The sequence below is a fragment of the Microtus pennsylvanicus genome, chromosome 1, assembly GCF_037038515.1.
Source record: "Microtus pennsylvanicus isolate mMicPen1 chromosome 1, mMicPen1.hap1, whole genome shotgun sequence".
NCBI lineage: Eukaryota > Metazoa > Chordata > Mammalia > Rodentia > Cricetidae > Microtus > Microtus pennsylvanicus.
Window position 1 is genome coordinate 47,926,282 of NC_134579.1, and position 23,539 is coordinate 47,949,820.

Genomic DNA, 23,539 nt, shown 5'->3' on the forward strand with positions numbered 1-23,539 from the left:
AACAGGGCCCAGCTGACAACCGGAGGATAGCTTCAAAATTGATGCAGTGAATTACAATGATAAAAATATTAGTCCTTAAAAAGCAATGGCAATGGCTTTCGTCTGGAGCATCAGAGCAAAGAGCAGTAAGGAAAAAAAAGAGAAACCTTCAACCACTAAAACTGACAGCATCTATTTTCTTAAAAAATAGAAACCAGGCTGTGGCAGTGCATGCCTTTATCCCAGCACTCAAGACAAGGATTTAGAAAGATCTCTTGTGAGTTTGAGGCCAACCTGGAATCTCTGTCTCAAAAAGTACACACCCCCATGCTCAAAAATAAAAGAAAGAAAAAAAAACAAAGAAAGAAAAGAAATAGAATATTTTACATTTAGAGTGCTAATAAGCCATAAATTAAAAAGATTTTTTTTCAATTTAAAAGTATACAAAGAAGTTAGGCATATAGTTCAGTGTTCGAGTACTTGCCTAGTATAAGAAAGACACTAGACTTGATTCCAGTAACACACATATACACAAAATTGTAGAGAAATGGGTTATTTTTATGAACATAATTTTATATAGTTGCAGTATAATAAATATAATGTTTCTCCAAAGATATGGAAAAATTGCATACCGTCACTGTTACAAGAATATTTAAATATGAACAAAAAGGTTGACAATAACTTTATGTTGTCCTGCAAGTTATCTTCTAAATATGATTCCCTGCAACTAGAAATAAATTCAGGGACAGGTTGCAAATGACAATGAAAACCAAGCTATATATCCTCTATCTAGACTAGGACTGTCTTGTATCCATTCCTTTGTCCTTACCAGCAGGATATCAGTGTATGTGTGGAGGAGGAGGCAGGAAGAATGTAAGTAAGCAGTGTCTTTAGACATGGCAGGCCTAGTGCACATTTGAGTTCACAAGACTGTGGTGGCAGGCACAGGACCTCCATAACTTCAAGCCAGACTGGATCTCAGCACTGGGAAGGGGAAGTGGACAGGAGCTAACCAAGATACTATCTCCAATTGGCATCTGCTTGCAAAGGAAAAATTATTTTTTTCCAGCGGATTCTCACTGGGTATACTAATTACACTTAAGGGCTGGCCACAGGCCTAACGGTAGACGGCCAACACAGAACAAACTCAGTGGAATTTTTGTAGCTTTTTCTCTCCCATTGTTTTGTTTGCTATTTTTCTTTTTCTACCTTACCTATCTTTTGGTTGCATATTATGGTTTCCAATTTTGTACTTTTATGGGTTTTGTTTTTGTGTCTGTCGTGTGTGTGTGTTTCTTGTGGGTTTTTTTTTTTCTGTTGATTTTTTGTTGTTGTTCTGTTTTCTTTGTTTGCTTGTTTTCTAAAGAGAGAGAAAGAGGGTAGAATTGGTGGAGAAGTGGGCAGAGTCTAAGAAGAACTGGGAGAGGAAAAACCTTTATCAATATATTTTATGAAAAAACTTTTTCAATAAAAAAGTAACTAGAACAGAAAATATAAATAAATCCAAATTTTCACCATGTCTGTGTTCTAAGAGCAACCACACTAAATTTACTTCTTACAGATTCTGAGCAAGGAGAAGGATCTGAGCTTTGACATAGGATTGTGGTGGCTTAGGTCATTATCCACAAGACGTTAGTCCCCATGGTCAGAGTAATGCCACAACCCTGTGGTATGCAAAGTGAATTTCCCTCCCTCTTGACTATGGGCACAGCTATGTAACTTCTGAGCTGTGGAATACGAGATAAACTTTTCAAGGCCAGGCCATAGGGGAGTCACATGTTTCTGGTTACTTTTCCTTGCTTTTGTTACTACTAGTTCCTTGGCTCATTGAAAGAAAATGCGATAAATACCAGCCATAATCCCCACCTGGAAAGACTCAGCACAGAACTGGCCAGTGCTTGAACCTGAGCCACTCAGTTAAGCTGAGCCTACACAACTCATGAATGCGAGATGAAGAATAAATGATGGGGTTAATTATGCCATTGAGTTTTGGGATAGCTAGTGATTGCAGAGCAACTACAGACACCGGTGTCAGCCAGCAGCAGCAAAGATTCCAAGGAGTGACTTCTTCATAACGAAGTCATATTCCACCTACCACAGAAAAGCTCGTCACTTTCATCGAAGCAGTCATTTACCCCATCACAGCGCTGGGCCTGGGGGACGCACAAACCGGACGAGCATCTAAAAGACCCAGCAGGACAAGCTACAGGCAATTAAAGAAGAAGAAGAAATAAAGATAAAAAGAAACAGAAATTCTTGGCTTGGTTCCTAAAAGTCATCAGACTACTTTAGCAAAGAATTACGAAGTATTAGTTGGTTAGAGATTTGGCAGAAAAACTGAAGCAATGATATAATTTCTCCATCCAACCAAGACTATGCATAACTCTCAATGCATACTTTCCATTAGCAAAGAGTAAAAGCAAATCAAAGCTACAAAAATTGAATATAGGAAGACCAATGTCTGTTCCCAAAGCCCAGAGCTCCTGCTTCCTCCCTCACTGCCCATCATTCCTTCCAATTTAACTAGGCTACTCATCAAAGATAAAACCATTGAGCCAGAGCTTATGGGTAAGCATCACACCAATAATAAGTCCTCTCTCCTGTCATATGAAAGAACAGAGAACACATGTCAGACCAGCTACTGTCTCAGGGGCAGTGGGAAGAGTGGGTGGGATGCTAGACCATCATCAGGGTGTGTGAAGCCTTTAGCAATGGATACGCTTTGTTTTTCCCATGTCCCCACTGGAAAGTATCAGAGTGCAGCACTGAATCCAGAAGCGGTGTGTTTGGAGTTGGCAGAGTGGAACACGTTAGAAAGAAGCTTCTCTTGTCATATCCTCATGGCATCTCCACTGCGTCACTTTTATTTGTCTCCTTTCAAAAGAGTCTAAAATATCTCCAAGTCATTATCTACCCTCAGCAGCTTCAACCACTTCCCTCAAACGTTGCCTTTCCCAGGACCACTTCCTGGCTATGTTCTGTGGTTTCTTATATAAATTTCAACTTTCTGAAAGCTGACCTTTGAGTCATCCTACTAACCATCTCTCCACAGTCACTGTCAGCCAAGGAGAATACAGAATGCCCCTCACAGAGCCCCTGTATGGGTTTTTTTTTTTTTTTTTTTTTTTTTTGGTTTTTCGAGACAGGGTTTCTCTGTGGTTTTGGAGCCTGTCCTGGAACTAGCTCTTGTAGACCAGGCTGGTCTCGAACTCACAGAGATCCGCCTGCCTCTGCCTCCCAAGTGCTGGGATTAAAGGCGTGCGCCACCACCGCCCAGCCGCCCCTGTATGTTTGTATAAACACTATGATCACATGGATTTGTGGCTAGCACAGAAAATAAGAAGAAGAGAGAAAGAAAGAAAGAAAGAAAGAAAGAAAGAAAGAAAGAAAGAAAGAAAGAGAGAGAGAAAGAGAGAGAGAGAGGAAGAAAGAAAGAAAGAAAGAAAGAAAGAAAGAAAGAAAGAAAGAAAGAAAGAAAGAAGGTGAGGGAAGAAAATTTTTAAAAAAGACCAAAATATGGGCTTTTCCTATATTTTAGAAGTCAAATGAAAAAATGTATTTTAACTCTAAGTAATATCAAAAGGCTATTTTTCTATAATTTAAAATATATCACTAATAGATACTTTAATATATCTTTTATTATTTTGTAGTATACGTTACTTGCCTATTTTAGAAGATAAATAATAGCAAATAACAAAAATGAGACAGTATTAATTCCTTAAATTCTCAAGGCCTGAAGTAAAGAAAAACTAGCCTTGCTTTATCATTAAGGGTTCCTCAGATTTTCTAAACTGATTCCAGACTTACGTTGACTGATGTTATAGCTGCCATATTCTACCAAGAGAGGCTTGTCTGAAAGTCTGGAACTGCATTGGAGCTGGATGTGGACCAAGGGGCTAGGCACTCGGAAAATGGTCTCGTGATCCATGTAGGAGCCACAGTACCTGAAAAGACAAGAGTCAGGGGGTCCATGTGGTGTGAGGTCCCAGAGACTCTGTTCCATTGCCAGTGGACATCACTGATGCTTTGGTCATTCAGGCTCCGTGAACAGAGAGGCTTCCGGCAGAGCTAAGAATGACAGCTACTTTGTGCTGTGGGCCTGTGGTGTGGTAAGAGTTCTCCTTCGCTAAACAGAACACAGCACTGTTGACCTGCTGCTTTCATTATTAACACTGCAGATTAACAAGACAGTGGCTCAAATTCTCTGTGTTTTCGTATTTTTACAGTCAAAAATATGTAACAAGAATGGCCTGCTTTTCTCCACAAACTCCTCTGTAGAGTGGAGCAGAATCTGTGAGCTCAGGCTGAAAATATGCAAATACTCCCACCCACAGTTGAGACAAAAGACAACAACATTAATTCAATCTTAATTGAAATCTGATTTGCACTGCGGGGCTTGTCCTTGGCAGCATTTCAAAAAAGGAACAATTATGCACAGTATTCCCTACCTTGACTTTTTCTCTACTTCCCATCCTTTCACGTGAGCAGGGTTCACAGGGTCCTCTTGAGTAAATGTCAACCTGGTTAATAATTCTCACTAAGTGAGCATTGTAGCTAATGGAGCATAGAATATTACTTTATAGCAAGATAAGTTAGTTTACTGCCCGGTGTAGGCTAGGCTTTTCCAGTGGGAAACCTATGGGAAGTGTCAAGACTCTGTGGGAAACACCCGATACAAGAATAGAGGGCGCGATTGCTTGGTACCTGTGAATGCCAAGCACTCTGGGCTCCCAAGGCATTTGGAAACTACTAATGTTCCATTGCTGTCAGGAGCACTATCTACAAATTTGAAGGCTTGAAGAAAAAATAAAAGGACACCTATATTATTCAGAAATCTTTGGCAGTTGGCCGAAACTCAGGAAGTTGAGAGGATATAACCCACTATGAGGACACAGAAAAAAGTGGCTATTGTGGGGTGAGAGAGGCACCTAAGGCCAAGTCAAGCTGTTAGGAGCATACAGTAGCTGGTCATGTACACTGAAAACATGGCCATTGTCTTATCTGTGTCTCAGAGTGGCTGCTTGTGCTTTGTGCCTTCTCTTAGCATCTAGACTTTTCTTGCAAAGGTGAGCTCCTCTTGGTGTATTGGTATGGTTTGAATGTGAAGGGTGTCCTATAGGAGCATGCAGTTGAGTAGTCGATCCTAAGATGGTAACAGTGCTATAGAAGGCTGTAATCACTTAGGTCAGGTCCCGACTGGAGTAGATAGTTAGGGGTGGAGTCCTAAAGGGTACATTATCCTGGCCGCACCTCACTCCACCCCACCCCTGCCCCTGCCTCACCTTCTGCTTCCTGGATGGTCTCTGCAATGTGCCTAGCTGCCCCATGCCACCAGACTGAGCCACTCCTACCATGGTGACTCCTCCATCACAACAAACTAAAATCCCCTGAAATTTCCAGCCAAACTAAGTGCTTCCTTCTCTTTGCCTCATATTTTGTCATAGCAACAAGGAAATTAACTAGCATACATGCTAAGGGGGGGGCTCACAGAGAAGGGAGCCTTTGCACCTATGCTTGGGCTGGCATTTGAAGATTAGTGTACTGCAGGGCATGGAGGTGAGTTATACATTAAAAGTATAAAAACTAGAAATGGAAGAAACCCAGCAAGAGTCTGTTTATATTCTGTGTTCAGACACATGACAAGGAATGGTTATCATGAAGAAGTGAAGGGTTTTGTTAAAGTTCAGACAGCAAAGATGTTTTTGCTGACTCAGAATCTGTACACCAGTTGGCCTGATGCTAGATTCTAGCACTTTCTTAGACACCAAAGGCTGTTCTTCGCTGCTCTAGGATTCTAATACTGCATTCAGCTCCCCTGGATACAAATACCCCATTGATATTGTCTGTTGTTCCCGAGAGAACCTTGGATTTCTTTCCATCAGCACTGGTTTTTGTTGTTATTGTTTTGTTTTTTGTTTTCCAGTGTCCTCATTGCAGACCACATTCCCTCGTCCCACTTCTCAGTTCGGTTTTGATGAAACAAAGCAGAGTCTTTCTTCTCTAGATGGAAAGTATTGGCCTAGAAAGAGCTGGGGATGTACCTAGCGAGGGAACAAGCAGAATCAGATGAATCTTATAGTTCTTCAGCTGGCCTAAAGGACCAGAAAGAAGCAGCTCTGCTTCAGGGAAAGTATTAGGGGCAGGAAGTTTTCCTGTTATTGGTTGGGAAAAGACTCTTCTACTTGAAGCATATCATATTTGTTCATTCTGAGGGGAAAGTCTTCTCTCCTTTTCTTTCTTTCTTTTTTGTTTAGTTTTAGTTTTAGTTTATTTTTTGTTGTTTTTTAGCTTCTTATTTAAAAGATTTTTTTTCATTTTACATACCAACCATAGTTCCCCCTCCCTCTTCTCCTTCCCCTCCCCCCACTTCCCCCATCTCCCCCACCCTATCCAGTCCTCAGAAAGGTAAGGCCTCCCATGGACAACAAAGTCTGGCATATTAAGTTGAGGCAAGATTAAGGCCCTGCCCTAGGCTGAGCAAGGTATCACTCCATAGGGAACAGGCTCCAAAAATCCAGTTCATGCACTAGGGATAAATCCTGGTCCTACTGCCAGTGGCCCCACAGACTGCCCAAGCCTCACAACTGTCCCCCACACTCAATGGGTCCTATGAAGGTTCCCTAGCTAACAGTCCAAAGTCAGTGAACTCTCTCTGGCTTGGGTCAATCATCTCTGTGGGTTTCCCCACCATGAACTTGACCCCTTTGCTCATATAATCTCTCCTCCCTCTCTTTTACTGGCCTCCAGGAACTTGGCCCAGGGCTTAGCTGTAGATTTCTCCATCTGCTTCCATCAGTTACTGGATGTAGATTCTATGATGGTAGTCACCAATCTGATTACAGGGGAATACCAGTTCAGGAACCCTCTCCACTATTGGAGAACTTAGCTGGGTTCTTCCTTGTGGATTCCTAGCATAGGTTTCTCCCTAACCCCACAATGGCTCCCTCTGTCAATGTATTTCTTTCCATACTCTTCCTTTCTACCCTTCCCCCAACTCAACCAACTTTTTGCCTTATGTCCTCCTCTCCCTTCCCTTTCACTTTTCCTTTCCTCCTCCCCTCCCAGTTTACTCAGGAGATCTTACTTATTTTCCCTTCCCAAGGGCATGCATGCCTGTCACTCTTAGGCTCCTCCTTGATACCTAGCTTCTCAGAGGCCATGGATTGTAGCCTGTTATCCTTTCCTTTACATCTAATATCTCCCCATGAGTGAAGGCATGCTGTGTTTGTCTTTGTGGGTCTGAGTTACCTCACGCAGGATTTTTTTTCTAGTTCCATCCATTTGCTTGTAAATATTAAGATATTATTTTCCACTGAGTAAACTTCATTGTGTAAATGTACCACATTTTCTTTATCCGTTATTTGGTTGATGGACATCTAGGTGGTTTCCAGGTTCTGTCTATTACAAATAATGTTGCTATGAACTTTGGTCCTGTCTAGCCGGTGTTCTGTAAACTTCTTGTACCTTCATAGGTGTGTGTCCTTCTTTAGGTTAGGAAAGTTTTCCTCTATAATTTTGTTGAATATATTTTTTATTCCTTTGAGTTAGAATTCACCTTCTTCTAGCCTTATTATTCTTAGATTTGGTCTTTTCATGGTGTCCCAGATTTCATGAATGTTTTGTGTTAAGAATTTGTTGGATTTGACATTTTCTTTGACCAGTGAATCTATTTTTTCTATCATATCTTCAATGCCTGAAATTCTCTCCTTCATCTCTTGTATTCTGTTGGTTATGCTTACATCTATGGTTCTTGTTCGTTTACCCAGATTTTCCATTTCTAGAATTCCCACGGTTTGTATTTTCTTTATTGACTCTCTTTCAATTTTCATGTTCTGAACTGTTTCCTTCACCTGTTTGATTGCTTTTTCTTTATTTTCTTAGCTTTCTTTACGCTGGCTGCTGGGGTTTTCTCTCCATTTCAAGGCACAATTTGTCCATTCCTAAACTCAAAGCACCACAGAAGCTGGGAAAGAGCGTGTGCTCCGGATCTTTACTTTCCTTATATATGAAGTTCGGTGTTCTTGAAGCTTTAGGGATACATTTTTTGGGTTTATTTATTTTATTTTATTTTTTTAGATGAGGAAGTCTCACCATGTAGCTCTAGCTAGGCTGGAACTTGTTATGTAAAGCAGGCTATCCTGGAACTGCCTTTGCCTCTGTCATGTTGGAATTAAAGGCATGCACTACATACTTTTGACGTTCAGCTTGCATCCTTACATTGAATGCTAACAAAAACAAGTTTAAAAATAGCTGTAATCAAAAAGTGGTAATATTTTTCCTAGTCAATAAACTACTAGAAGACAGACAAGTTTTGAATTTGACCCCATATAAGAGATGCTTGAAGCTGGGCATGGTGGTGCATGCCTTTAATCCCAACACTGGAGAAGCAGACATATCTCTCTGGGATATGAAGCCAGCCTTGTCTACATAGCAAGTCCCAGGACAGTCAAGGTTATGTAAAAAGCTCCTGTCTCAAAAAACAAAACAAAAACAGAAAAAAATAATAACATAAACTTATTTCAAGCTGTATTTCAATAATGAATAAAGGTCACATCTTAATGATGGGGTTCAGTTAGATCTCTTCCAATGAAAACAGGAGCATGGCTACTTTACAGATTGTCTCTCTAATCGAAAGATGTCTTGTTCAGAAAAACTTCTTAGAGGGCTGGTCAGATGGCTCAGTGGTAAGTGCTTCCTGTGCAAGCATGAACACCTGAGTTTGAAAACCAACACCCACATAAAAAGCCAGCTGTGGGGGTGTGAGCACAGGAAACTCACTGAGGCTTGCTGGCCAGCTAGCCAACCTAACCAAAAAAAAAAAAAAAAAAAAAAAAACTCCAGTTCAGTGAGATGTGGTCTCCAAAAGATACAGCTGAGAGTGATAGAGGATGATACCTTATCTCAACCTCTAGGATGTCAGCATGGGTATACACACACACACACACACTCTCATATGCATGTACTGCATGCATGCACATACGCTTGCACGCTGCACACACACATAAACTCAAAAGAAAAAATTTAAAAAATAAAAAGAAACGAGGAAGGAGAAAGGGAAGGCTTGTGGAAAAGGAAAGTTTCATTCAGAAAACAACAAAGAGAAAAGAATTGACTGGAAAAGCCTTTAATTCACAAGATACTTCTTAGAGTGTGAATTGAGAAGCTATTCTGCCAAAAGAGATCACAGCTGTATTTTTGAATGCAGTTTTATAGTTTTAGGAATGAACCAACAACAATAATATCTAAGGAACAAGTTAAGATATAGGATGATAGGACCTATGTGATGGATTTAGGGGTCCCAGGCACTTACATGTTTGAGATTCTTTCTGGTCAACCATTTCCTAGTGTTAGGTTAGCCATTTCCAAAGCTGGCTAATAGTTTCTTGTTCTTGTACATCAGAATGAGAGGTGCCCTTGTTAATTTTCCCAGTAGCTCCAGGATTCAACAATGCCTTTGTAAAACACAGAATACCCTCAGGAACAGCCCAGCAGCATAGAGAAGGTGTGGGCTGAACATCTGAATTCTGCTATCACCACAGGTGCCAACTGTTCATGTATACGTTTCTGACCTGCTCTATTCTTGGCTCCTTCTCTCAGTAAACTGAAGACTCCCAGGGGACAAGGAACTTTCCGTGTGATCCCTCCCGTAGGAAAATCACTTACATGTGTTCATTAATTTCCCACCATCCATGCTCACAGCCTTTCATACTCTTCTTGGTCAGTGAGTAGTTGTAGAATCTTAGGGCTATGCCCAGAGTTGCTAGGGGAGTCTGTAAAAAGCGAAAAGCAAGTCAGAAAATGCCTCCGTAGAACTCGTTCCAGGTTAAAATGCCCTTGCTTTCCCCATCCTCGTTCTTTTGAGTTGTTTTAAAAGATGTTCCGCTCTTTGTGGTATGTAACATTTGGTGAGATGTACCATGGAGGGAGCGGGAGAAAGAACCTGGAGAGGGGAATTGTAGGAAGCAGGTGCTATAAAGTGGACTTGGGAAAAATAGGGGTGGAAGAATGGATAATGCAGGGGGAGAGGAAAGAAGGGGAGATAGGATATTCAATAATGTCATAGGGAAGCATTATTTTATGTTTACTTAAAAATACAAATATGTGCACATACACATATATGTATGTATGTATATATGTGTGTGTTTATGTATATATTTTAATGGGGTCACAGCACATGGGGTGACAGTATTTTTCCCAAGAGTCAAGCACTGTGTAAAAAAAATTCTAATACCAGTCATGAAAAATTTTTCCTTTGTCATTGCTGGTCAAAGGAAACAAGATGGGCTATTTCCATTGCCCTTGATTCTCTTCCAGAACTTGAAGGTAAAACCCCATTATTGCTGAAGACTCATTTCATCAGACACAGGCTTGGAGGAATAGGGCTGGAACTGACTTGGAAGGCTCCTCCCTGAGAACCGTTGCTCATAGCATTGGAAAGTTCTAGGAATGTTGCCAAAGGAGTAAAGTAATCCATAGATCTACCCAGGTATAAAGTTTATAAGCCACAAAAATGACTTGCTGAGCAATTTACCCCCCCTTGGTGCAATAGGGGTGCTTTTATCTTTGAGGTAACCAACAGCTATCTAATTTGACTGAAGGCCTGGTGGATAGCAGGGAAATTATACCTGGTACTGTAAACCTACACAACCATTAATGATTGGTGAGGTCATCGTCCCTGGAGGAAAGTCTACTGCCATCATTTTCCTACGCCAATATAATTTCTAGCTGTGTTCTAATTACTTATCCTACAGATAAGTGTAGTTCTTGCTCCTCATCAAATCAGCTTCTTTTTGTAAATATGGATACTATTACATAGACACAAGAGATCAAAAGGCATACTGTGGCATGCCCAACTACAGCTGATAGGTCTGCAACTCAACCCCTATACCAGAGGCTCAGGAAAAACTGCTGAAAAGTGGGGAAAAGATGATAAGTGTGTTTGCTGCTAGACAGTGTCCCCTAAAATTACACTATGTACCCACAAAATATCAACATATGGTTGCCTGAACAAGAAGACCAGCATAATGACAATACCGGCTGACAGGATATTGTGGACAATGAAAATTCCACGTGGTCCTGCCCATACGTGAAGAGGTACAAGTGGTCAGTAGCTCCTGAGAGAGAACAGTTTCTTCCGTGGAGGAGCTTCTGCAGAGACTGTCCAGTTCAAAACAATTCATTCTGGATTAGCTTCATACGTATACATGTGAAACACTACATGAACTCGGTAATTAAATCGACATAAAATAATAATAACGTAAGAAGAGATCATGAATCTGGCTAGGGGCAGGGGAACATAGAGGAGGAACTAAAGTGGAGAGGGGAGAATGGAAGTGATGAAGATGAAGGGCTCATGTATGAGATTGACAAATGATAAAATTGCTTTTAAAAATTGTAGGAAATGTTTTATCATTCAATCCTATTATGTTCTTCTTTAGATTGATTTTATCCATTGGCATACTGTTCTGACAGATATCGTATTTTGGTTATGCACTTGTGTGTGTGTGTGTGTGTGTGTGTGTGTGTGTGTGTTGTAAGTACATACATGTATACAGTTGCTTCTTTCTAACATAAATATAGGCAGTCATTCATTATTACCCACTTTTGAGAGAGACTAACTCGGACATTTTATGGATCATTTTAACATGATAATTAACCTGTTAAGCCAGTAATATGATCCCCATTTTACCGAAGAATAAAAACCGTAGCTGACAAAAGATGACTAGCTTTTTAGAGATTAGGAAATGAAGACCAGAGAGTTGACCTAATCTTTTATTTGCCACTTTCTGCACAATATATCATGAGGGACTCAAGTAGAATAGGAAATTACCCCAACTGAGTGTTAGAAATTGTTGTGGCAAAGACGCCTGCATATTTCCTTCATAGAGGCAGAGAACAGGTGACTCCCTTCTAAGCCGCCCCACCAATTTCCTCTGTGATATGGAGAGGGGACTTCCATGACTCACTGTAACTCCACTGAAGGCTGCTGGGTCTTGTCTCATGTCCCTTCTATGTCCCTTCCTCTATTCCTCACCCCCTGGTATGATATGACTTTTCCCTTATAAAGATTTTTTTCTTCAGTCCTCAACCCTAAACCTCTAGCAAAATAGAAAGTAAGTCAATATTCTTATTTCTACTCTGACTAAAAATCACAAGTGTTTATGGATTTTCATTTTAAGTCTCTGGATTATTACAGAGTCAAAATTTGTTCTATATCACAGGAATTTCAAACATTTGGCAGAATTACAGGGAAAGGTACATTCCTTATCCTGGTGTTGAATGAATTTAAAAAGATACGTCTGTGTTTTGGAGGGATTGGAGAAGGAAAATATGGTATTTTCCCTTCCCCTCCTCTTTCCTTAGTTCTTTATCTATTCTCTCTTACCCTTTTAGCTACCCAATCCTCTGACCATCTGAGACACTAAATTCTGAAAATCTGGCAAAGGGCAAGCAAAGATCAAGCTTCTTATGTATAGATGACCATACTATTGGCAACAAACAACTTAAGGATACTTGTCACCAGTACATTGAAGCAAACATCAGATTTGGTCAAAATAGTAAAATCATTTGAAATACTAAATTTGCATGACTATGTATAAATGATCACACATGTCGAATTTCCTCCTGCCTCAGGGTCCTCCCCTCAACTGTTCCCATGACTGCAACACCCTTATCCTAGGCACTGATAGGGGAGGTTCCTCTTTTTCCTCTCAGCATCTCTGCAAATGTTCCCCTTGGTAATGAGGCTTTTATGACCTCCTATTAACAACCCCTCAACTTCCTTCCCTTCATGCTTCTAGTTTCCCTTCCAAACTCTCGCACCTCCTCAACTTCTTCATTTTCCCCATAGCACCGTGTCACCATGTGACACACTACATATAGTTGTCCCTCAGTATCTTGGGAAGATTGATTTATACACCCTCCTCGTCTCCAAATCTAAGGATACTCAAGTCCCTTACATAAAATGCATACTATCTGCAAAACTCGCACATATTCTCTCATATACTCCAAATATCCATTTTGTTCATACTGGCTAATATGATGCAATAATTTTTGTAAAATGCAGTTCTATTCTATTGTTTGAGAAATAATAGGCTATATATATATTCAATATAGGTGCACACTTGATGGAGTCGTTTAACTAAACCCATAGATGTGAAACCCACAAATAGAGAGGGTTCATTGTATATGTAGCTTGTTAGCCTATCACCTGTCTCCCCCTACTGGAAGGCGCATTCCATGAAAGACAAACTCTTCACTTACTTTCTATTTCAGATTTCCTGTCTATTTTAGTACGTGGTTCCAGGCCCACAGCTATCATTCAATGACATATTGATGAATGCAAACTGTATATATTTGTCATTTACATCCAGTCCAATTATGATTCCACACACTAGTGAGTTTATGCATATGTACTAAGTGAGCGATAGTGACATCTTCTACTTCCGTATGTTAGTATAGTAGGAAAAGAAAAACAGCTTTAAGACCAAAATTTAAGATAGCAAGCAATGCCTTGACAAGCAGAAGAGGGAGATTATGAATTTCATATAAATTTACATTTTGATTTACTCATATACTGAATATAAATAATCTAATCTAATTTATTATTTTATTAATCTCCATTATGAATTTGTAATAAAATAATTTGTTGATTCTGCAACAATATCTTTAGATTTCAAAAGATAAATATAAACAAAATAAATTGGAGAAATAAGATCAAATCAGTTGAGAGCAGTAGCTATCCTGACAGCAGAGGATGTAGACAATGGAAATTTTCATTTTCTAGATAATATATTTCAACAAGGTTTATATCTCCTAACATTAAATGGTATTGTTCTTAAAATTTCAGAAACTAAGGGATTAAAACATATTTTGCTAAGATAGAACAATTTTCCCCCGAGATACTAAGAAGATTGAGGCTACCTGAAATTTCCAGGTACACGTGCACTTCGGAGGATAGTAGCTTGGGTAATACGGACTTGAAATTTTCCCTTCAAAGCTGTTGATCTCCTTGACCAATATCGTGTTTTCACACTCTGAAAGAAGGTAGCCACACACAAGGACCCGGCGTGAGGAGACGAGGGCATGGCTGCACACTTTCTCTACATGTGCATATTTACACAACTATTGGACTGGCGTAGTTTGGAACCATTATCTATTCAAAGAAAGAACCCCCCGTAGATACTTAGCTAATGTCAGGTCCCAAGGAAACTCCAGTCCCCAAAATTCCCAAGGTAGTCCAGATATACAGAAATGGGCTCCGCCTGGACTATAGGAGAATTTCTGGAGGTTAGATAAAAGCCAACATTCCTCAGGAACTCTTCCCCCTCTATCAGAAGAAGTTATGTCTCTTATCATTGGCGGAGGGACAAATTGCTATCTGTGTGCCAATTAGCGTATCAAGGCTGCTGCTGGCCTGCAGGCTCCCTCAGTATGCAAGTTCCCATGACACATTTCAAAGAGATGCTAGCTCTTCTAACCTCCTCCCCTACCCTAAACTCTCCCCTGCTCACTGACTTCCCTTCCCCTAGCTACCCATTCCCCTTATAACAATGCTGTTTCTCTCTGTGTCTGTCTGTCTGTCTGTCTGTCTGTCTGTCTCTCTCTCTCTCTCTCTCTCTCTCTCTCTCTCTCCCCGCCCCCCCCCCAATTCTGTTTCTCTCAAGGCCAGGTCCAGTCTACTGGCCCTCTCTGCTATGGACTCTTGCAGATGCTTCTGACTAGCTAGCTATCTCTTTCTCTCTATCTATCTTATAACAAAAACAAACTTCCCTTTAACTATATCATGGAGTGATCATGTTAACAGTTTATGCAGCTAACATGTTTTTCTCACATTCTAGACTTGTTTTCCAAGCCTCATTTTTGCACAGACCTGTAGGACTTGACTACCTTCTTTAAAGCATGGTTCTGGATTCAGAGACACACCAGAAGTAGGTAAGTGGTGGACCTGCTAAGAGGCCAGAGCTTCAGCCACACACCCATTCCTCCATGCTCTCAATCACATTAGTTCCAATCTTCTCTTTGCTCTTCGAGACACACTTTCAATTCTCCTTTGCCCTTCTGAGTTACCTAATCAACATGTTGATGCTAACAGTTCTTTACAGAATTTACTATGAACCTCTCTTCTGAGTCAGGGTTAAGGTCCGGTACAACTTCTTTGCCTGGCACAACTAATATGCCAGCATAGCCTCAGGATAGAAAGATTACAGTATCTTCACAAGCATCGCAAGTGACGTGTTTAAATTGGAGAAGACTTACTTTGTTCTGGAATGACTTCAAAATAAGCCCGGATCCCCGACAACCTCCGCACATAAGGAGACTTCAGTGTCACCAACATGAGATTATTTGTAGAAACAAATGACATTAGTGTTCTTGTAGGTTCACAGAGTCTGCAACCAGATAACAACACATGAATAATTGCTTGTTTTGTTGATTGGTCTCCACACTATACCATCATCTCTCACATTCCCAGAGCCATCACTCAGTTCTTCTGAGGTGGTCTCTGCTAGTCAGTCGCAGATTGAGTACTGCAGACAGAATGGAGTTGGAGATGCAGAAGCATTCCTCTAGTAATGACTACCGAGGGATTTTCTCAGCCGGGCATCTGTGGGCTCTTCTGGACAGCAAACAGGGTAGAAAGAGGATGTGTGCAGTGGCGTGGTTCCCTGGATCAGCTGGATGAAAGGTGTTAAACAGTCAAACTATTACATTTATGTAAGTTCCAGAGTTCTTTCCTTGAAATGGTAAACACTTGCACTGATGTTGCCCATTGCTCTGCAGTATGGATCAAAAGGAGATAACAGTTCCATGTGTCTAGAAGGATGAGGAGAAGCTAACAATGAATGGAGACAGGAGTGAACTTACTTTTCATTGCATATCATATATTGTGTTTGGACTTCTGATATGTATATTCGTCACCAAAATATAAATGCATATGCACACATATAAAGCACTGTGATGCATGTAAATATTGTTAAAAAATATTCTCATGCCCTTTTAACACAGTACCTAAATAAATCTTAATCGCCATCATTAGCTTATTGATTATTAAGTGTCCACAATAGAAATTTACTATTAAATTAAGAAATAGGTAAGTATTTGTATACTTAGTAGATATATATATATATATATATGAATGAATAGATTTATATGAAAGTAAAACAGAAATTTGCTGGAAGATAAAATTGTAAAGTAATTGTTATTACTTTCTGGCCTCATTTTTCTTTATAATGAACATTTTTGTAATTAAAGAAAATTTTAATTGTTTAATGTGATCTAATCATCTTAGGATATTTATTTTCAAGCTCCATTGATACAATAGACTTTACTGTATTTGTAGTGAAAGCCAAATTACACAAAATATATGATGCTTTTTTATATATCTTGCTCAAAGTCTTTCCTATGTGGACTCTATGAGTCTTGTGTACTACAAATGAACAAGAAATGCAAAATCTGACAGACACTTGAAGTATCCGGGGTATCAGGGTCAGTCTTCGACATAATAAATACACTTAATTTTTTTAAGCAAATGATTTGTAAATAAAGAGTATGAAAACCGCATCTTACCTGTAGAGGGTGGCACTCCGGATGGGCAAGAGGGAGTCGTAAACAGTCAGGGAGTCGGTGACGCAGTTGTCTGCTTCCAATTGGACGGACTCAATTGAGAGACGGATCAGATAACCCACTATGGCCACTAGCTTGAAGTGACACATTAGCTGTCCTGAGGTTGCAGAAATTTCCAGAGGGTAGCGGAGGGTCAGATGATCTGCATAGAAGTAGTGCGAGCAGCCTTTGTCTGTGGAGAAAGGCTGTCCTTAGTCTTGTCCTCTCTCTCTCTTTCTCTTTCTCCTCTCAAGCCATGACCTCTCTAGAAATCTCTACAAAAGGGTAGCAAAAGAAAACTCCCACACTTGTTTTCCTTGTCTGCCTAGACACTCTATGCTCTTCTCTTCTGGTGACAGAGTCTATCACTTTGAGAAAATGCCCCTACTTAGTCCATATATTAGTTGGAGTTAAATTCACCTCTGATTCCATAAGTGGACACATAACCAGATTGGCCAGTTGGCTCAGGAAGGAGCACATCCACCAATCTACATAATGGGATTCAGCTCAGAAGTTCCATGGGAACTTTCATGAAGTCTGTGTGCAGGAGATCATTTCTCTCAGGTGTGAGACAAATGATCAACCCTAAGCTTTGACTTGCTACAAGAAGGAAAACTTCGCATGAGAGCAAAGCCTAGACACACAAAGGCAGAAGCAGAGATTCCTGCAGCATCTCATTTTAGGGCTTAGTTCCACCCATGCCTGAATTCAACATAGTCCATATTTGCCTCAACTACGTAACACGTCAGCCGATCAAGTTTCTTTTGGGCTAATGTCACTCATATCTCTGTCCCTAGCAACAAAAGAACAGTAACAGATCACATCCTTAGAGAAAGCAAAGGTAGCCAGTATATTTGCACACTAGAGAGGGGTAAAGAAGAAATGCATGAATTTACCAGATCCTATGGTTGAGGAGTAGTCTGAGCGGAGCCCAGCTGCATTGAAACAGTATAGAAAGAAGACTGTTAGTTCCAAAGGTTCATTTGTTTAGAAGAACGTTCCTAGTCCCTTTATAAAATAACCAGACACATCTGACATGGGTTGTACTTAACAGTAGTCCAGTGAGGAGCAGAGTTATCTCAGTATTTAAAAGTAAATACAACAGCTAGACGCCAGCACTGCAGCTAAGGATCCAGGAGAATTCTACATACTATTTTATTTGCTTCCAAGCATTCATAGTCACAAATTTTAAATGATTTGAGGGTAAGAAAACAGCTATATAAATAATAATAATTTGTACTATGACTGAAAGAGAAAACATAGTGTGGAATTTTCCACTAGAGAGTTTTCATTTGTTCAAATTAAATATCAATTACCTACTATATGTCGTGTGTGTGTGTGTGTGTATGTGTGTGTGTGTATAATTGGTATTTATACATTCAACACTTATATCAAAAGGCAAAGCTACAGAGACTTTGAGTAATACAATGTTTTGCCGGCAAGACAAATGGCGCCACTGTGTTTCCACGGGCCTGAGGCACAGCCTGATTGGGAGCATTGGTGGAGAAAAAATGTTAGGGAATAGGACTTGGGGTGGTCAGATCTCAAATGCTGGCTCTTCATGAGAAAGTAGGAAGCCTCTAGCCAGCTTCTAACTGACCGCAAAGCTGAAGAAAAAAAAAAGCAAAGATAAAGTGTTGGCCATGCAACGCATTTACATATTTTTCTCCTTAGCTCAATAAGGCAAAGAAGATAATAAAGTGTGCTTAGCTGTTTTCACCCTGTCCAAACATACATCTTAATTCTTAGACCACACCCATGTCTGGTCACAAGCCACAGCAGTATGATTTTCCACGAAGGGCACTAGACCTATATGGGCAAAAGCAGGCATCTGGCCCACTCACTTGCACATGGCGCAGGATACATCTGATGAAACCTTTATGGCGGGATTTCCCACACTGAATACAGATGTGCAAAGACCTGAAAAGTGGAATCTGATTTTCACATGGTTAGGCTCATTTTCACACACAAAATCCGTGTTGCCATGACCCCATCTTAACCTCAAAAGTCTCCAAAAAACAACCACTCTGGAGCCAGCAAAAGTGTCTTAGCAGGTAAAGGCTCTTGATGCCAATCCTGGTGACCTGGACTGGATCCTTACAGAATAGAAGGAGAGAAACACCTTCCACCAATGGCCCTCTGGCCTACACACATGTGCCATGGTGGACAGACACATCTGCAATTTGAGATGTAATGCTAAGAAAGACTAAGGAGAGCCAGTTCTCCTTTCCCCTCCCTCTGTGCTCACCTCATCTTTCCATGTTATGTAGTACTTTCCCCTCACCGTACGCTCATGTGGCCTCTCTTCTATTCTCTCTCAGTTACTTTGCCTAGGAGAGCCTTCTTTCTAGTTTCTACCACCTCATCAGGGACCAAACTAAACTCTCAGTCCCCAGCAACAGCACTCGTAAAATATAACAAAGGAAAAAAGTTCTTCTCATCTGGAACTTTTTTGGAACACAGTCTGAAGGTGCCTGAGTTTCAGAAATGATGAAGGAACACACTTTAATAAATAAAACTGTGTTCACAAGTCTCCGTTTCAGTCATACTGTGTATAGCATTTAAGAATTTCCCTTACCAATGATAGCTTCAATGCCCAGCTAGTCCTCTGCTCCTGGGATTGTGGAAGAATCTATATTACAATGTTACATCTGATAATGGTGTCAGAAGTGATACAGAAAAATATGCGTAAAAGAGAATTACCCAACAATCACCATTTAGTACCACAGAGTCCATATCCACAGCCAGTCCCTGCAAGCTTCCCACAGAGGTGCGGTTTATGATGCTGGTTTGGATGGAGTCCTTCAAGATGGCTGCCACACACTCCTCACAGAAGACGTGGCCCTTGGCGTGTGGCATGACAAACACAATCCAAAAGTGGACCAGGAGACCACCTTTGTTGTTACTGCTATAGAGAAAGAGAGAGAGAAGTGTTCAAGGATGCCTCTTAGAAAGTAAACATTCCCAGGAAAACAGAAGCTGACAGATTAAAGACCACTGAGAACATCCTTCGAAGGAACCTAATGCCCTTCTGCAGGTTGTCTTTGGTGCTGATATAAGGACTGGAGAGAGAAAAATTCACGCTCTATGTGTTCTAATCATTGTGGTGGATTCCAGTCTGGATGCATTACGCAATAGCTCCATCTGCACAGATTCTTTTAAGGGTATCAAAGTAGTGACTGTCCATTGCAAATAATGACGGTTCAGTTCCATATCTCAAGAAGCCTCACACGGAATTACACCTGCTTGTCCAGTTAGCTAATGGTCCGGTTCTGCAGATGCACACGTTGAGAACAAATGTGGTTCAAAACCACATGATTCATATGCAGTGGAGCTAGAAACAGGGTCCAGTTTTCTTTCCAAACTGACCATGGAGTCTGCACTCATGGTGTACAAATACAACATGCTTTGTGGTAGACTATGATGGGGCTGTGTAGTAAAGAACTCGGGAAATGGGGGCTAAGGACAGCAGACAAGCTGATCCCCTCCAAGACTTCTCAGTAGCTTTCCTATGTTCTCTGTGCTTCTGCATCCGTACGAAGGGTAAGAGAAATGGATTACAGTATTCGGAACACGGCTTTTCCTAGTAAGTTATCATTCCTAGCACGGGTCTCAGATAGTCTATCGTAGCCAGTTTGTCACTGAACATATTTTGGAAAGTAGTGGCTTGTGTCTTACTCTTCCTCCGCCATCCACCCACCATGGTGGCCATGTTTGTGGCCATTTCCTCCAGAGGCACTAAAATCAGGATTCCATTTGGGTGGAAGAAAGACTTGGTAGATATAAAAACAGACTTGCTGTGGCAGCCTGGCAGACAGCTGGGTCGTTAGTTTTGCTAGTGGGGTGTTCACCAACAGCAAATGGTTTCTGAGTAGGGAAATCTCAGTCCTTTCTGGGCTGTAAGCAGGGTGCATGGCAAGGATGGTAAGAATCCCAGGGCAAGAGTCATCCAGTACCTGACGTCTGCAACCACAGACTGCTTATAAAATTTGGAGAAAGCTGATGTTGTGTAAACCAGGTTAATCTGAAAATAAAGAGATTAAATTATATCAATTCTTTCAAACTCAGGGTCTAATTCCAATGGTTAATAGTGGGGAAAGCAGGCCTCAAACCAAAAGTTTCTAACTCCAAACCTAGACATTATCTCCTATATTTAATTAACTCCTCATTTCTGAAGCATCTCTTAGAACTCTTTTATTCTAATGTGAAGAATCATCAGTTGTTCTTACCTATTTATTTCTGCTTTTAAAGTCTGTCATCAAGTTTAACTTCTGAGTTCTTCCCAGTCCTGTATTTTTCTCCACAGATAACAAATGTGTTTATCACCTGTTCCAGATCTGGTAATTCTTAGGACAAATTCCAGTATTAGCCACAAGGCGGCATGTGGTGACCAGAGTCGGGCCAACTGTTTCAGGTCAGCAGGTCCAAAATTTCATAGTTGGCTCTCAAAGGAGACCTTTTCCAATCACTATACCATCTTTGTTCTTGTTTAGCTTTTCTCCTCTCCAACTCTAAACGAAAAGCACCCACCTAAATGCCCAAATTTTAAAAATTCTATAATATTATGGAAAAGAATATGAAGGTTAAACTAGCCCTACAGCACCAGAAATATTACATAAACCTGCTGGGCGATGTTGGCTTGGTTTCACCCCGCCTACCTAGCAGGCATAACTTGAGGTATAATCTGTGCACCTATATTTGAGGTGACGGATTTCCTGCTGTAGCTATTGGTCATCAGTAGGAAGCCCTCCGAGGATTGCTGTCATTCTCAAAGCCCCTCCTCCTTTCCCACTGCAGCGAGGTCCCTGCAAGCCCTCTGCATTGCTGCAGAGGTCCAAATGAGCAGAAACCTCCCCATACTCGCCCTGTGCCAGGAGCCCTGAATGGACTTTTTTCTAATAGACGCTTTTAGGAAATCATCTGGGGACGAAATCAGAGATATGCATAATTCATGGCAGTTTTGATTTTGTATTATGTATGATGTAAAAAAAAAAAAAACCTGGGGAACTGCTTAAACATCCATTAGAAAGGGATTTGTTAACTTTGAGACTATTAACACTTTGAAAGAATATTTGCTTGCACAGAAAGCATGTAATGCAATGCTAAGATAAAAATACCGCACTAACAGGATAGCTGCTAATACTCCATTATTTCAGTGCCCTCGTGTCCTTGCAAGACAGAATCAGAGCTTTCTCTGGAAATGACATTGAAAAACTGATGATCTTTTTAAAAATATACTCTTCTGAATTTTACTAATTTTCATAATATTTATTATTTGAATAAAAAGGATGTTTTGCTTTTGGTTTTTGTTTTGATGTTGTTGTTGCTTTTGAAGAGATGGCCATTGTAAGGCTGGAATAAATATGTAGAAGTCACAAAATTAATCAGTGTGTTTGAACTTCAGAACTCGAGGATATTTTAGAGATCACATGATAGTCTCTATTTTACAGAGGAGAAAAACAGGGGTGGGGAGCTGTATCCTTTTAGGATTACGAAAAGAAAAAATGTGGCTGTATCTTAACAGTGAACATGGGCTAAATAGAGGGCAGAAATGCGTATTTTAAAGCCCAGATGAACTCATTCCCTGTTTTCCTCCAGCAGCTTTCTTTTGGGGTTCTGCTCTCTATTTCCTAAACTCAGTGAGCTAGGATGTCAGGAAGCCCACCTACACCCCCCAGGCTCCACCCTCCTGCTCCGCAGGCTCCACCCTCCTGCTCCGCAGGCTCCACCCTCCTGCTCCCACGCCCTCAGCCTCACCACTTGCTGTACTGTCTTCGCCATGGAGAGAAATTCCCTGGACTCCTTCTGCCGGTACTCAGGAAGAAACTCAACGTTGGTGATGCGGAACATCCCAACAAAATAAAAGGCGTCTTTGCTCTCTGTCCTACCTGCAAAACAAGAGAAAAAGGCAAGCAGTGAGAAGATTGTGGCAGCTAAGCAACACCTGATCCGAGTCAGCAGTACTCTCCTAAAATGATTGCATCTTAGGCAGATACACGCTCCTGCACATCGTAACCTGTGAAAGTCAAAATAGCCCTAGTGACATCTAAACCATCACTGTAACTCGTGATACATTCTGCCCTTCCTGTTTTCTACTGGCAAATACTTAAAGGCGCTGTTTAAAGGTAAAAAACTACACGTGTTGAACCTTGTTCTAGTGTCTCTCTAGAGACTTAAGAACATACACAGTTTTCGTGAATTCCATGTCTGCAAGGTGTCAGGTGCTAACACACACACCATCACGGTTTGGGGTGCAGTTAGCATGCTGAAGAAAGACAGAAGAAATCCCCTGACTCTTGGGAGCTTCCACTGAGCTGCTGGATGACTTGTGTGCCTAAGATTGAGGAGTGAGGCCACAGTTCTGTTCTGTCCAACATATGGCACATTTATCCTTACCAGCATGACCTTCGGCTCAGCACGCGCTTACTCCTACTCAAATCTGCTCTGAGAACTGTCAGGCTAGGTTTCTTGGCATGAACTTTGCTGACAGATGGACAGAGACAAGGCTGGCGGCATCTGCATGGACTCAGGGTCCATGAGAATGAGAAATTGGAAGTGATTGGGGGAATTGAAGTCTAGTCCTCTTGCATTCCCTCACAATATCAGGGCTTGAACACTTCCTAGGCAAGCACTATAGCACCAGACTACAGTCTCTCTTCCTTACCAAGGTCTCTCTCCTCTTCCACAGCTCCCCATGAATTTTTTAATATTTATTTATGCATTCATGCATTTACTGCGATGCTGGGAATCAAATTCAGAGCACTGTACATGGAGTTAAGTGATCACCACTGCTCTATAGTCCCATCTATTATCTTTCAGGATAATCTCACAAAGACAGCCCAGGCTCTCCTTCAGTACCAAATCTTCTTGCCTCTGCCTCTGCCTCTCAAGTGCTAGAATTGCAGTAATACACTGCCACGAAGCTTCTCACAGTGCCTTGCAACCCTATCCCCTGTGG

At 40.9% G+C, this 23,539-nt stretch overlaps 1 protein-coding gene across 1 annotated transcript in view; it reads right to left on the reverse strand.

Annotated features, from left to right (window-relative positions):
• The window catches only part of Tmprss7 (transmembrane serine protease 7), a 38,611-nt gene that overhangs the window by 9,728 nt on the left and 5,344 nt on the right, over positions 1–23,539 (reverse strand). The window contains exons 3-12 of the mRNA XM_075963806.1: positions 22,339–22,469; positions 20,538–20,605; positions 19,296–19,489; positions 17,478–17,516; positions 16,546–16,774; positions 15,238–15,368; positions 13,903–14,015; positions 9,643–9,749; positions 3,787–3,923; positions 2,075–2,182 (exon numbers count right to left, since the gene is read on the reverse strand). Of these exons, the coding sequence (XP_075819921.1) occupies positions 2,075–2,182; positions 3,787–3,923; positions 9,643–9,749; positions 13,903–14,015; positions 15,238–15,368; positions 16,546–16,774; positions 17,478–17,516; positions 19,296–19,489; positions 20,538–20,605; positions 22,339–22,469 (1,257 nt within the window). The remainder of the gene's footprint in view (positions 1–2,074; positions 2,183–3,786; positions 3,924–9,642; positions 9,750–13,902; positions 14,016–15,237; positions 15,369–16,545; positions 16,775–17,477; positions 17,517–19,295; positions 19,490–20,537; positions 20,606–22,338; positions 22,470–23,539) is intronic.